Genomic DNA, 14,456 nt, shown 5'->3' with positions numbered 1-14,456 from the left:
CCAGGCCCAGTGGGGTCCTCTCTTAGTCCAGGCCTGGCTAATCCAGCTCCAGGCAAATCCTGACATCATCTAGTCACCAGTGTAACTTGACCAATGCCCAACCAAGATCAGCCTGTCCTATCCCAGCAAGCCAGACCCACCCATTCCTCTAGCCAGCAGAGTTGTCGCTTAAGGGTCAGCACGCTACAACCACAACAAATGTGGCCTCTAACCTATTTTACAACCAGCCAGGAACTGGCCAGAGGCTCACACCTATCTACTCAGGAGACTTGAGATCTGTGGGTCACAGTATGAAGCCATCCCAGGCAAGAATGTTCATGAGAATCTTTAACTCCAATTATACACCAGAAGCCAGAAGTGGAGCTGTGGCTCACGTGGCAGAACACCAGCCTTGAGAAATTAAAAAAAAAAAAAAGCTCTGGGACAGTTGTGAGGCCCCGAGTTCAAGCCCCAGGGCCAACAAAAAAAATTAAGAGTCGTTTCTAGTCATGTGTCACACACCGTATATGTGTGCACTTCTGCCCAATGGCAAATTGTAGCAGTGCAACGGAAACCGCCTGGCCGACAAAGCTTAATTTATTGACTCTGGTGCTTTACAGAGAAAGTTTCCGGTCCCTGCTGCCTGTATGCATCTATACCCTACGACCGTCCCCAGCCCATCCCGGCCCCCATCTAGCTGCACCCACCTGTACATGAGGACAATGACGACGACACCCAGAGCCAGGAGAGACGCGCCCACCCCCAGGCCCACCTGGGCTGCCACGGGAAAAGCCACGGGGCTCTCGCCGTCATAGTGCACGTGACCCAGGGAGAAGCGCAGGTTCCCCATCTGCACCTGTGAGGAACCAGCTGTGAGTTGGAGGGGAAGGGGGGAGGGCAGTCAACCTCTATCAATGCCCAGCCCTGCCCACAGACCGTGAACTCTGGCAATTCGTCAGGTGACTCCCTGAGGACGTGGTGCCGTGGTAAAGGCTGCTCGGTTGGGGGTTCGCAGTACAGGTGGTGTCGGGTCAGTGTCTTCACCACACAGGAGCCGTCTCCTATCATGGCCACCACCTCCTCCTTGGATATGGCGAGGTCCAGATTATCCCCCTGGAAAATGGGAGTCATTCAGGCTGGGAAGATGGCTGAATGGTAAAGTGCTTGCTTAGCAGGCATGAAAACACAGGTTTGATTCCTCAGTACCATATACACAGTAAAAAAGCCAGAAGTGGAGCTGTGACTCAAGTGGTAAGAGTGCTAACCTTGAGCACAAAGAAGCTCAGAACAGTGCCCAGGCCCTGAGTTCAAGCCCCATGAGGGCAACGGGGGAGGAGGGAGCTCAGACAAAGCATCCAGGTCCTGAGTTCAAGCCCCTGAACTGGTTATCAAAAAAATAAGGGCCCAGCGTTTAGCCTAGTGGTTGAGTGCTTCCCTAGCATGCATGAAGACTGGGGGGGTTCGATTCCTCAGTACCACATACATAGAAGAAAGCCAGAAGTGGTGCTGAGGCTCAAGTGGTAGAGCTCTAGCCTTGAGAAAGTCCAAGGACAGTGCTCAGGCCCTGAGCTCAAGCCCAGGACTGGCAAAAAATAAATAAATAAATAAATATAATAAATATAATAAATAAATAAGCAAGCTGAGCTTAGTGGCTCATGCCTGTAATCCTAGCTAGTCAGGAGGCTGAGATCTGAGGATTGTGGTTGAAAGCCAGCCTGGGAACTAAATTGAGACTCTTATCTCCAATGGACCGCTAGAAAGTGGAAAGTGGAGTTGTGGCTCCAGGGGTATGGCAGTAGCCTTGAGCTGAAGAGCTTTGTTGAGAGATGATAAACGCATGTCCTCACTGAGTGTGTAGGTCCTGCCTAACTGCGGAGCGTGGCTCAGGACCAATGCCTAGGCTAGCACACCAGGACTCGCCTAGTTTCTCATTGGCTATCACCCCTCCCAGCTACTGTGTACATGCCAAGCCATTTGTTCTCTGCTTTTGTTTTCTGGATTTATTTATTTATTTTTGATGCCAATCCTGGGGCTTGAACTTAGGGCCTGGATACTCCTTTTGCTCAAAGCTAGCAAGCATTATACCAAAAGACCCTTCTGGGTTTTTGTTGTTGTTGTTTTTCTGAGTAGTCAGAGATAAGAGCCTCAGACTTTTCCTACCCAGGCTGGCTCTGAACCACGATCCCCAGACCTCAACCTCCAGAGGAGATGGGATGACGGGTGTGAGCCACCAGCGCCCACCCTAAGCCATTTGTTTATTGTCATTCAGAGACCCCCACGGAGTGTCAAGACCCAGGCAGCCCATCAAAACCCTGCCCAGTGCTAGGCTGGCACTCTCTGTCTTCCACCAGCCTTGCTCAGGCCTTGTTCTGCCACCTTGGCCTCTCAAGCACACGCAGGGCACCTGTCCTGCCGGGGGCAAGTCTTGGGTGAGGGGTCCCTCGAAGCACAAAGTACCTCCACGGAGAACACGCTGCCAGGCTTGTGCCGGAATGGTGTGGCGGGGTCCTCGGGGTTGAGAGGCTGCAGGGTAGGATCAGCCTCATAGGAGAAAGGTGTGGGGTTGAGGGTGGCAAAGTCAAAGAGGAGGTTATCAAAGATGAACTCCACCCGGACCCGGGGGTTCTCGGGCATGCTGGGGAGGGCGGGCGTGCGGCACACGATGAGCTGGGACGAGTTCACAAGGCATGGCTCCTCAAACTGCAGAGGGGGAACAGGAAGATAACTGAGGCAGCTGGGGGGGGGGGTGCTCACACCTGGCATCCGAGCTATTCAAGAGGCTGAAATGGGAGGAACTCTCATGGAGTTCCCCGTATAGGCTGGCTTCGAACTGTGATCCTCCAATCCCAGCCTCCCGAGTAGGGAGGATGACAGGTGTGAGCCAGCAGCACCCAGTTAGCTTTAACGACAGGGGAGACGGGAAGGCTCCAGTGTTCAGCCTGACCTGATGATCGCGGCACAGCACTCCAGGGGAGCAGCCCGTCTCTGGGACCACACGGCGATTCCGTCCCAGCCCCTGGCCAGGCTGTAGCCCTCTCGGGACCAGAGTCACCCGGATTCTTGGCGTCTGCACCACATCCAGATTCTGGCCATGGACCCAAATCTTCCGTCCTCCACTGAAACAAGTCCAGGAACCACATGTGGCTTACAGGGTACAGGACAGTCCCTTCCAACCGCCCCCCAAAGGCTAGGCCAAACCTCATGACCCTTCGTCCTATTCGAAAGGGGCATTCACCAGCACCCCTGAAAGCCCCGCAACCCCTTCCTCCCGCATGAGGGGGTGTTGCAAAGACCCTCCCCACACTGCAGCCATGTTTTTGCCACCCTCACTCCTCACTGCACCTGAGGAAGCTTTTGCTAGGGCCGGCGGAAGTGACATTGGGGTCTGATGTGTACTTGAACTGGCCATGCTGAAGCTTCCGCTGGGTGACCCCAAACCACACAGTTACGGGGAGCAGGGCAGGCGAGGGATGTGGGGCAGTTTCACACCGCAGCTGCTCTGCCTGTTGCTCCAGCAGCCTGGAAAGTAAGGAGAGTGTGTGGTCAAATGGGCAAAAGTGGGGGGACTAGAGATGCCATGTGGGGTTCTGTGCACTTCCTTCTCTGCCCCAGCCACAGGAAGTCTGGCTACTATCTTTTGTCAGTCCTGGGGCTTGAACACTGTCCCCCGATTTTCTTTTGCTCAAGGTTAGCGCTCAACCACTTGATCCACAGCGCCACGCTGGCTCTGTGTATGTGGTACTGAGGAATCGAACCCAGGGCTTCATGCATGCTCGGGAGCATACTACCACTAAGCTACCTTCTCGGTCATTGGCCACTTTCCTCGTGGGGCAGATTTGGCCCTGTCCCTATCACCCATCCATCCCTCCTGCCTGGAAATAGCCCTCACAGATGACAAGACTGATCTCCAATCACCACTCGGATGTCCTCGAGCCGACCAGACAGAAGCTTAGCACCGTGCAGGGTGAGGCGGGTTCCCCCAGCTCGGGGGCCACGGGCTGGGAAGATAGAATGCACCTTTGGGTCCTATAAGGAAAGAAGACAGTGAGGGAGAGACAAATGTTAGGATCCCAGTGGGGAGAGGACCCAGAAAAAGAAGATGGCCCTAGGGTGCCGAGCATTCATTAGAGAGGGAAGAGGGATAATCGCACTGACCCATAAGTGGTATGGCTCCGTCATCAAGTACCTGGTAGGCAAAGCTGAGCTCTGAGACACCCTGACCTCTTCCTGGCACCTCCACTGCTATGGTACCCATCACCTCTTTGCCACTGGCTCCAGTGATGCACACGAGACTGTGGGGACAGGGGCAGACAAACAGGGTGCTAGGCTGCATGGGGGTCCCCTCAGCGACCTGACAGCTCAGCCTTCTTGGCTTTCCTGGAAAGGTGGTTTCTACCACTCCATCATTTATAAAATATATTAGGATCCTTTTAAATTAATTTGTGTGTGTATGTGTGTGTGTGTGCCCATGCGTGCTGGTCCTGAGACTTGAACTCAGGGACTGGGCACTGTCCCTGAGCTTTCTTGCTCAAGGATAATATTCTAACACTTTGAGCCACAGCTCCACTTGTGGCTTTCTGGTAATTCGTCGGAGATAAGAGTCTCATGGAATTCTCTGCCCAGACTGGCTTTGAACCGTGATTCTCAAATCTCAGTCTCCTGAGTAGCTAGGATTTCAGGCATGAGCCACCAGCACCCAGTCTGGTTTAAGAATCTGAACGCTACTCCAGAATCCCAAACAAGCAATCTGTGCCAAATGCTGGTGGCTCATGTCTGCAATCCTAGCTTCTTAGGAAGCAGAGACCTAACGGATGGAAGTTTGAAGCCAGCCTGGCAGAATAGTCTACACGACTTATCTCCAATTAACCACAAAAAGCACAAGTGATAGAATGCTTGCCTTGAGCAAAACAAAAAACAAAGCAACAACAAGTGCAGGCCCTGAGTTCAGGCAAAGAAAGAAAGAAAGAAAGAAAGAAAAGAAAGAAAGAAAGAAAGAAAGAAAGAAAGAAAGAAAGAAAGAAAGAAAGGGGGGAGGGGAAGAGAAGGAAAGGAGGAGGTGGAGGGGGCAGAAATGTGGCTTAATGGTACAGTGCTTGCCTAGCATACATGAAGCCCTGGTTTTGATTCCTCAGTACCACATAAATAAAAACGCCATAAGTGGTGCTGTGGTTCTAGTGGTAGAGTGTTAGCCTTGAGCAAAAAGAAGCTCAGAGACAGTGTCCAGGCCCTGAGTTCAAACCCCAGAACTGGTAAAATAAAAAAGAAAAGGAAGCATAATGTTCAAGCTCCAGTACCTGTACCTTCCCACACCCCAAAAATAATAATAATAAAATTATTGCTGTTTTAGCAATAAGACTGGTTGTTGCTTACACCCATAATCTTAAGCTATTTAGGAGGCTAAAATCCAAGGATCAGGCTTGAAACCAGCTCAGCCAGGCATCTGAGAGACTTATCTCCAGTTAAAGAGCAAAAAGACAATAGACACATGATTCACATAGTAAGAGCCCCATCTGTAAGTGGAAATGTCACACACACACACACACACACAGAAAAAAGGAAAGGCTGGGCCGAGTTTTGCCTAGTGGTAGAATGCTCGCCTGGAATGCACAAAGACCTGCGGGGGGGTTGATTCTTCGGTACCACATATATAGGAAATACTGGAAGTGGTGCTGTGGCTCAAGTGGTAGAGTTCTACCCTTGAAAAAGCCCAAGGACAGGGCTCAGGCCCTGAGTTCAAGCTCCAGGACTGGCAAAGAAAGAAAAAAAAGAAAAAAACCAAAAACACCAAAAGGACTTGACTGCTGTCAGAGCCTATCATTACAAAGGAGCCCCGTCAGGCCGGCTGGTGGGGAGGCCCAGTCTTGTCAGCTGTGCTAGTCTCCCACGATGACCACATGCAAAGTACCCACTGGCAAAGTGGTGGAAATTTGCTCCCTTTTGGGAACCACATCCCTGAAAGCCTCTAGTCAAATCTGAGAGGCAGATGTGAGCAGTCTGTAAAAAAAAAAAAAAGGCTGGTTGCTAGCCAGAAAATAGAAGCTTGGGGCAAATAAACTACCACAATGTTAGGCATGCAGTGGCTCAACTCTGTGACACTGACACAGTGGCTGAGACACTCCAGGAACACAGAACAAGCCAAGGGTGAACTACTTTGGGGGAGGGCTAGGGGAGAGAGGGAGGATGTATTTTTTAATTGCTTCATAAATCACGTCATACATGATGTTCAGTCTTAGCGTTCTGGGATCATTAATAATCGAGAAAGTCTCCATAAATTCTCAGTCAAAACATTTGGGAGGGAAACTCGATGCTCTGGAGAAATGGTTTCAACTATAGATTAGGGAGCCAGCCAGCTGTTCAGGAGGCCGAGATCTGAGGATTCTGGTTCAAAACCAGCCCAGGCAAGAAAGTCCATGAGACTTTTTTTTTTTTTTAAAGTGGGTTGGGTGACTTGAAACTCAGGCCCTGGGCACTGTCCCTGAGCTTCTTTCGTTCAAGACAAGCACTCTACCACTTGAGCACCACTTCCAGCTTTTCCGTGTATGTGGTCCCGCGGGATGGAATCGGAGGCTTCATGCATACGAGGCAAGCACTCTATCACTAAGACACATTCCCAGCTCCTGTGAGACTCTTAACTCCAGTGAGCCACCAGAAAAACTAGAAGTGGAGCTGTGGCTCAAAGTGGCAGAGTACTAGCCCGGGGCAGAGGAAAACACAACGACAAAACTCAGGGACAGCACCTAGGCTGCAAATTCAAGCCCCATGACCAACACCAACACCAAAAATCTAAGTAGAGCCTGACCAATAGGCTTGAAATTCTCCCCTAGGCCTAGAACTTGTGAGAGACACAGGCAGCCAAACTGAGCATCCTGGGAATGAGTACTAACTCCAGCCCTGAAGCATTAACATAAGAACCCAGGACGGGGACAGAAGAGCAGATAAGGAGGGAAAAGAGGCCCCAAGAAGGAGGAGGAGAGCCAACCACAGAGCCGCTCTCACGTCTGTAATCAGCTAGCTTACCTGCTGGACACCTCATACTCCTGGACATCCACAGAACAGGGCACTCCGGCCACCCGGACCCTGTCCAAGACTTCCTGTACATGTTGGCCCAGATTGGAGCCTCTGATGGTGACACGAGTGCCCCCCTCGATAGGCCCAGTCAGCGGGTTCACCTGTTCCGGGACAAGGGTCTGTGTGTCATCTCCATCCATCCACTTGCCAACATCTGGCAGAGAGCAAACCACAGGCTGCCCACCTCTGGGCCTCCTGGATCCCTGGCCTGGCCCCCCCCACCCCCAGCTCCTTCCAAGAAGGCCAACAGTGAGGAAGACACTCCAGCAGCATTCCAACTCACCGACCGGATGAGGGGCGCAGGACACTGGGTGGCCACGGCCTCCACGCTGTCACAGGCCTCCTGGGCCACGCACCGTGGATGTTCTTTCTCGCACCACACGCAGCCATACTGGGGCCTGGCAGTCTGGCAGCGGCTGCAGTCACCGTGTCCCACCGAACAGTCGTATAGGACCACTGGAACCCGGCAGGAACAAATGGTGAGCAGGAGACAGGAGAAGCCGGCTTCCCTTCCACCGGCCCCATCCATCCGCCCGCCCCAGGCTCCCGGTGGCTTGCGCTCACCATGTAGCCCTTCGGCACTGTCCACGCGCCGGCGGCCGGCCCAACGCAGAAACAGCCCCACCTGGAGCTCCGGCTGCGCGGCCTTGTAGTGGAGCTGGAGGAAAGAAGCGTGAGGGGCTAGGAAGGTGGCTTGGTGGAAGAGTGCTTGTCTAGCATGCATGAAGCCTGGGGTTTGATTCCTCAGTGACCACACGCCCAGGTCAGAGGGAGAATATAAGGACTCCCCCGCCCCCCCGCCAGCGCAACTGTTCTTTTTCTTGGTCCAAGAGTAGAACTTGAACTCAGTACTCGTGGCTGCTTTTGCTCATTGGCTAGGGCTCTACTCACTGAACCACGCCTCCATCCCAAAGAGATCGTAAGAGGCCTGATTGGCATGCAAATACCTCACAGGGCACACAGGGCAGAGACAGGGCACCCATTCCTTCACACAAATGCGGCAGCGCCCAGCCTGTGGCCAGTGCGCTCTAGGCCCACCGTGGGTCTTGTGTCTGCACCTGATGCTGCTGGCACGTGATGCGGCATGTGGTGTGTGGAGGCGGCTCACATTCTACTCGTGCTTCCACTGCTACCTCGCGGCCCTCCAGCTCCATTACACACTCACTGCCTCCCGGGCCATCCTGGAGGGAAGAGGACACAGAAATGGCGACAGCTTCAGGACCTACATCTTGTGTATTGGACCTGGGCTCTGGAGGCTGGGACTGTGGCCTAGTGGTAGAGTGTTTGCCTAACACGCCTGAGGCCCTGGGTTCGATTCTTCAGTACCACATTCATGGAAAAAGCCACAAGTGGCGCTGCGGTTCAAGTGGTGGAGGGCGAGTCTTAAGCAAAAGCAGCTCAGGGAAGCCAGGCCCTGGTGACTCACACCTGTCAGCTACTCAGGAGGCTGAGGTCTGAGGAGTGCGGTTCAAAGCCAGCCTGGGCAGGAAAGGCCGTGAGAATCTTATCTCTAACGAACTACCAGAAAACCAGAAGTGGTGTTGTGGCTCAAAGTGGTACAGCACAAGCCTTGAGCTGAAGAGCTCAGTGCCCAGGTCCCAAGTTCAATCCCCAAGACTTGGGCCCAGGCCCTCTTCTTAATCTCTCTGACAGCTGTATATACCCCCCCCACACACAAACACACACACACACACACACCTGGAGGAGATGCAGGTTCCTGCCTTGCAGCTGGATTTCTCGCTCTACAGACACCGGCATGAGCACAGAGCCGTGGACATGTTCCACGCAGGGACACGAGCTCACCCGCTGATTCGCCTCTTCCTGCAGGGATCAAGACAGTGTGTAGAGCCCATCCTCTCCAGCTTGGTCCTCTGCCTTCACTGGACCTCAGAGACCAAGAGGTGGACTCTGTCTCCTCCCCATGCTTCCCTTACCCCTCTCCCAGTCTAGAAACGCAGGTGGGGAAAGGGCTCCACCATCTTTCTCCCATCCTCTTCCCAAGGCCCCTCCTTCCTGGGCTGGACCTCACCAGCTCCCAGAGCCCGGGGGTGTCGTACTGGTAGTCGAGGCTGGACAGGAGGATGAGGGGGGCGGGAGGGCCCTCGTGCTCTGCTGAGTCTCCATCACCTGAGAGGAGGGTGGAAGTGGAGAAGGCGGGAGGGTCACCCCCCATCCACTCGTCTGCTTCGGGTACTTCGTCGCCTTCTTTCATGAGCTGAGCTTCCAGCACAGCTTTGGTGGAGCCAGTGGCCCCTGGGAAAATGGTGGCAGGAGCAGTGCCAGGGGACAGGTTGAGGGCGGCCGTGGAGGGCACGGCCTCGGGGCTGGGCTGTGCAGGGGACAATGTGGCTGCCTTTGAGGGTAACGGGAGGGGGGCCAAGAGCTCCTCAGGTGTGGCTCTAACTCCCAAGTCAATGGGTGCAGGGATGTCAGATCCAGGTTGGGTAGGGAGACCGGAAGGGAGGGTGGGGAAACCGGAAGGGAGGGACTTCTGTGTAGCCGTGGGAGAAGAGAGAGGTCCCGGACCTGCCCATGGTCCCCAGAAGCTGAGCAAAGAAGGCTGAGCTCCAGGTAGGACATCTGAAGCTGTCGTGATGGAAGGAGCCCCAGGCTCCCCAGATCGGGTATCAGGATTAGGGGTGACTGTGGCTTTGGGGGCTGCAGTTGGGAAAGGGGTGGGGGGATCTCTTGCAGGAGGGGATAGGGGGAGAAGCGGGCTCTGCAGGGGTGTGGGGAGGAGGAGGGCACCGAGAGAGACAGGAAGGGTCACTCAGGCAGGCATGGCATGGACATTAGCAGGCGGGCAGGCAGGCAGGCAGGCAGGCAGACAAAGGGTATGTTAAGAGGAAGAGAACCAAGGAAAAGAAAAACAAAAACAGCCCGTTAATATTCCAAAGGACAAACGCGGGAAAAGGTGGGCTGGGCTTCCAGGGGTGTCTGTGCTGAGAGAGGTGGGGAGGGGGGGCCCGGAGGCCTCAGGTCTTCCAAGCTCTCAGCCCCCCAAGCTTCTCCCAATACAGGTGGGCCAGCCACATCCTCAAGGAGGCTGGCACCCACAGTGGCTTCAGCCACTCGACACAGCCTCCTGGGGTTCAAGCAGAGACACAGAGACCCCCGGGGGCCATCAGAAAAGTCAGGGACCTGTTTGTCTTCTCCCCTATCTCCCAAACCATTCCACAAGGGCCCATTCTGGAGTCATCCTCACCTGCTGGCTCACGACCACAGGTCCAGCATCACAAGACGTCTTGTGTGTGCAAAGATGCTGCCAAACACACCAATTACAACCCCAGTGGCTGCTCACGCAAGCCCGGCACCTAGACAGAACACAACCATGGTGCGTGCGTGCGTGCGTGCGTGCGTGTGTGCGTGCGTGTGTGTGTATGTGTGTGACCATGTGCTGGGCCCATGGGCTGGGGGGCAGAGTAAGCAACTCACGGTGCAGATGGATTGAGATCGGTGACGGCCACACAGTCATAGAAGGAGAGAGACGCTTTGGCGATCACCACATTGCCAAACCGGAGTTCCACGTCCACGGAGATGTGATCTGCAGAAGTGGGAGAGAGAACGTGGATTGAGGAAGGGAGGTGGGGATTCAGACCTGGAGACTACACAGGCTGAGACCATGTAGAGTGGGGGTTGCCATGGAACTTTGGGTGCAGGAATCAAGTTCCCCGGACATAGAATTGGGACACGTGGGGAATCCCAAGAAAACCATTCAGGCACTGGTGTCTCATGGCTGTCATCTACTCAGGAGGCTGAGATCTGAAGACTGTGGTTCAAAGCTACCCCAGGCAAGAACATTCATGAGACTCTTTTATTTCCACTGAGTCACCAGAAAATAGGAAGTACAGCTGTGGCTCAAAGTGGTAGAGTGCTAGCCTTGAGCCAGAAAGCTCAGTGACAACACCAAGGCCATGAGTTCAAAACCCCATGACCGACCAAAATATATAAATAAGAGAAAACCATCAATTGTGAGCCTGACATCTCACCCCAGCCACATCCCTAAGAGCAAGATGGGAACGCAGTGGGGGAATCCCAGGTTCGAGACCAGCCCCTTCTCTCACCCACCGGCTCCTCTTGGCAACACTGGAGTATCGCTAGGATCTGGGGAAGGACACATCACACCGGAACCAGTCAGCAGGGCAGGGCTCTGATGATCCCCAAAATGGCAGGAATATGACTCCCCGGGCCACAGAGGTGGCAAATCTGGGACTGACAAGAAAACCTGCCAAGAAAGCCCAGGAGATGCTGTGGGTAACATCAGAACATTTAAGGGGCAGGGAGTCTGGCCTAGTGGTTAAAGTGCTTGCCTAGCATGCACGAAGACCCGGGTTCAATTCCTCGGTACCACATACATAGAAAAAAGCCAGAAGTGAAGCTGAGGCTCAAGTGGTAGAGCTCTAGCCTTGAGAAAGTCCAAGGACAGTGCTCAGGCCCTGAGCTCAAGCCCAGGACTGCAGAGAACAAAAAAAGTCAAGAAGTTTAAGGTAGGGGTTCTCATTTTGGGGGATACCAACATGGGGAGCACCAGCAATCTGTAGCCCTCAAAGCATTCGCAAAGACTCTGATCCAGTGCCGGGAGCGGTGGCTTCTGCCTGTCATCCTAGCTCCTCAGGAAGCTAAGATGTGAGGATCGTGGTTTAAAGCCAGCCACCACATGAGAGTCTGTGAGACTCTTATCTTCAACAAATCACCACTAAAACAGAAGTGGGGCTGTTGCTCAAGTGGTAGAGCACTAGCCTTGAGCTGAAAAGCCCAGGCATAGCGCCCAGGCCCAGAGTTCAAGCCCTACAATTGGCAAAAAAAAAAAGGAGGGTGACTAGACAAAGCCATAAGTATTTAGTGCACCTGACCCCCAAATCCAAGGTCTCCACCCATCTCCAAAGCCCTCCCCACTGGAGCCCACCTAGATCATTTACCTCCCTCCTCTCCTCTCGGCTGATGTTGGCAGGGCTAAGAGCTGCTACTCGCAGGCAGCCTGGCTCAGGCTGGAAGCTCCATAGCCACTGCTCCGGGCCCTGGCCTCTCGAACATTCTGAATGGCGAGTGCACCTGAGAAAAGACCAACACCCATTTATGAGCTCCATGGCCCACTGGGAGATAACTGAGCAAAGATGCATAAGCAGGGGTTAACATCAACAGCAATTGGGACAGTGATGCCAAGAGGAGGGAAAAATACAGGGGAGGGGGGCGGTCAGGAGTATGGCCTAGCACTAGAGTGCTTGCCTAGCACGCACAAAGCTCTGGGTTTGATTCCTTGGTACCACATCCACAGAAAAATCCCAAAGTGGTGCTGTGGTTCAAGTGGTTGAGTGCTACCCTTGAGCACAAAGGGGCTCAGAGACAGCGAGAGAAAGAAAGGAAGCAAGCCAGCCACACACACACACACACACACACACACACACACACAGGGAAGAGACAAAGAAAAGAAACGAGGCTGACAGACTCCATTATCCGGCAAAATGCTGGACTGGAGGCATGGCTCAGGTGTTAGAACACCAGCTATGCACAAGAAAGCTCAGCAAGTACTCAAGTACCCTCACTTCAAGTGAGCACAATGCATGCACACACTCCCGCACACTCACAGACACAAACACACACAAAAGAATCCCGGACAGGACAGTGACACGAAACTTGAGGTGGGGGTCAGGAGCTGAGTGATCACTGTGCTGACCTTCCCAGGAGCACACACCACCCACAATAGGGATCCTTATGGGCAAGGCAGGAGGCACAGTCTAGGTGCTGAGTGCAGGGGGCCACAGGGACCTTCACCACCTATGACAACAAAGAAGACCAGAGATTGACAAAGCCACACACCAATAGCACATCCACATCCGGGTCCTTGGCCCCGCCCAGCAGCCACACCCCGGACCAATCCGTGCTCTTACTGTAGTTTGGGTCATGACATATAGGTTCTGGAAGGTCCCATCGAAGGTAAGATCTCTGCTCACCGCAGACCCGGGCTGGATGCTCTCTTTAGAGTAAAGGTTGACATTGTTTCCAGGGCCCAAGTAGACCTGAGATCAGAGGCCACAAGGTCAGCCACCAAATTTGTCACCTCTTACCCAAAGCCAACTCACACAACTTAGGTACAAACTGGAAATGTCCTCCTAGGCAGTGGGCAGCTCACTGCCCTGGGGAGCAGGGTGGGGAGGGAGGAAGAGAAGGAGGGAGTCACAGAACCCAGATTCCAGACACTTGGGGGTCTCTCCACCCAGGTGGTGTCCCCAGTAGTGGATCCCCTCCAGATTCTAGGACAAGGCCTACTGTTTCCTGCAGACCCACCCGATGCAGCTGTCCTTGAGTGTCCCCCAGGAAAGCAATGGCATGCCCATCTTCCATGGTGACCGCCACAGCTGTTAGCTGAACCCCTGGCAATTCTAGAATTGGCGTGGCTTCCAAAGGGACACGACTGGCCATGGGGCTGGGTGTATGGTCTGAGCCACACGGAAACGCATCCGGTGTGTCCTAGAAGAAGCAGGAAGTATTGGTGAAACTAGCTGGGCAGTCCAGCTCTGTTATCCTAAGCTCCTCAGGAAGCTGAGCTATGAGGATCACAGTTCAAAGCTTTTCAGGGCAGGAAACCAAGATGCTTATCTCCAGTGACCCACTAGAAAACCGGAAGTAGCCCTGTGGCTCCAAGAGACAGTGCCCAGGCACAGAATTCAAGCGCCATGACCAATGAAAACAAATAATTAAAAAAAAAAAAAAAAGACACCTCCCTCTCTTCTCTCTGACCTTTCTTCTCTGGCTGTGTTTCCCTCAGCCACATTCTTAGCTCTATCAGTGTGGTTGTCCAGCTGCCCTGGACAGTTCCTACTTTCTTTGTGTTCAAGGTCAGGGCTCTCACATTGAGCCATAGCCTCACTGCATGTTTTCTGATGGTTCCTTGGAAATCAGCCTGCCTGGCCTGGCTTTGAACCTGGAGCCTCAGATCTCAGCTTCCTGAGTAGCTAGGATGACAGAAGTGAGCCACCAGTGCTTGGCTCCTTCTCATTTGATCTTTACCTCTGCCTGTGTTCCAGCTCCTCCCATCTCCTGCTTGGATGCTACTTTTTCTTGTTGCTATGTTCTATGCTGTGTTCTACTTCCTAAACTTCTCATCTGCCCTGCCACTCAGCTAACACTCGGATCTGACTCTTCACTTGGGAAGCAATTTCTTCCTCTTCTTATTTGCCTTTAGGCTATAGCCATACATTAGAACACCTTCTTCCTATCTTGCTTCAGAACCTAAATCAGGAAGCCAGACCCATAATTCCCCTCTCTTTGAACTCCAGCCCAGGGGTAGGGGGCTCACACCTGTCATCCTATTTACTTAGGAAGCTGAGATCAGAGGATCATGGCTCAAAGCCAGCCCAGGCAGGAAAATCCAAGACTCTTCACTCCAGTAACCCTCTAAAAAGCCAAAA

At 53.4% G+C, this 14,456-nt stretch overlaps 1 protein-coding gene across 1 annotated transcript in view; it reads right to left on the bottom strand.

Annotated features, from left to right (window-relative positions):
- Positions 1 to 14,456, bottom strand: part of Plxnb1 (plexin B1) — a 29,590-nt gene that overhangs the window by 7,092 nt on the left and 8,042 nt on the right. The window contains exons 4-23 of the mRNA XM_090323460.1: positions 13,333 to 13,515; positions 12,936 to 13,064; positions 12,722 to 12,822; positions 11,967 to 12,099; positions 11,116 to 11,272; positions 10,483 to 10,591; positions 10,253 to 10,361; positions 9,077 to 9,766; positions 8,746 to 8,868; positions 8,106 to 8,228; positions 7,612 to 7,705; positions 7,331 to 7,503; positions 6,997 to 7,148; positions 4,166 to 4,271; positions 3,869 to 4,005; positions 3,322 to 3,498; positions 2,924 to 3,095; positions 2,437 to 2,679; positions 916 to 1,092; positions 687 to 835 (exon numbers count right to left, since the gene is read on the bottom strand). Coding sequence (XP_090179586.1) covers positions 687 to 835; positions 916 to 1,092; positions 2,437 to 2,679; positions 2,924 to 3,095; positions 3,322 to 3,498; positions 3,869 to 4,005; positions 4,166 to 4,271; positions 6,997 to 7,148; positions 7,331 to 7,503; positions 7,612 to 7,705; positions 8,106 to 8,228; positions 8,746 to 8,868; positions 9,077 to 9,766; positions 10,253 to 10,361; positions 10,483 to 10,591; positions 11,116 to 11,272; positions 11,967 to 12,099; positions 12,722 to 12,822; positions 12,936 to 13,064; positions 13,333 to 13,515 — 3,437 coding nt within the window. The remainder of the gene's footprint in view (positions 1 to 686; positions 836 to 915; positions 1,093 to 2,436; positions 2,680 to 2,923; positions 3,096 to 3,321; positions 3,499 to 3,868; positions 4,006 to 4,165; positions 4,272 to 6,996; positions 7,149 to 7,330; positions 7,504 to 7,611; positions 7,706 to 8,105; positions 8,229 to 8,745; positions 8,869 to 9,076; positions 9,767 to 10,252; positions 10,362 to 10,482; positions 10,592 to 11,115; positions 11,273 to 11,966; positions 12,100 to 12,721; positions 12,823 to 12,935; positions 13,065 to 13,332; positions 13,516 to 14,456) is intronic.

The sequence above is a fragment of the Megascapheus bottae genome, chromosome 32, assembly GCF_031878675.1.
Source record: "Megascapheus bottae isolate mThoBot1 chromosome 32, mThoBot2.hap1, whole genome shotgun sequence".
In the NCBI taxonomy this organism is placed as follows: domain Eukaryota; kingdom Metazoa; phylum Chordata; class Mammalia; order Rodentia; family Geomyidae; genus Megascapheus; species Megascapheus bottae.
This window is presented reverse-complemented; position numbering and strand designations above follow the sequence as displayed.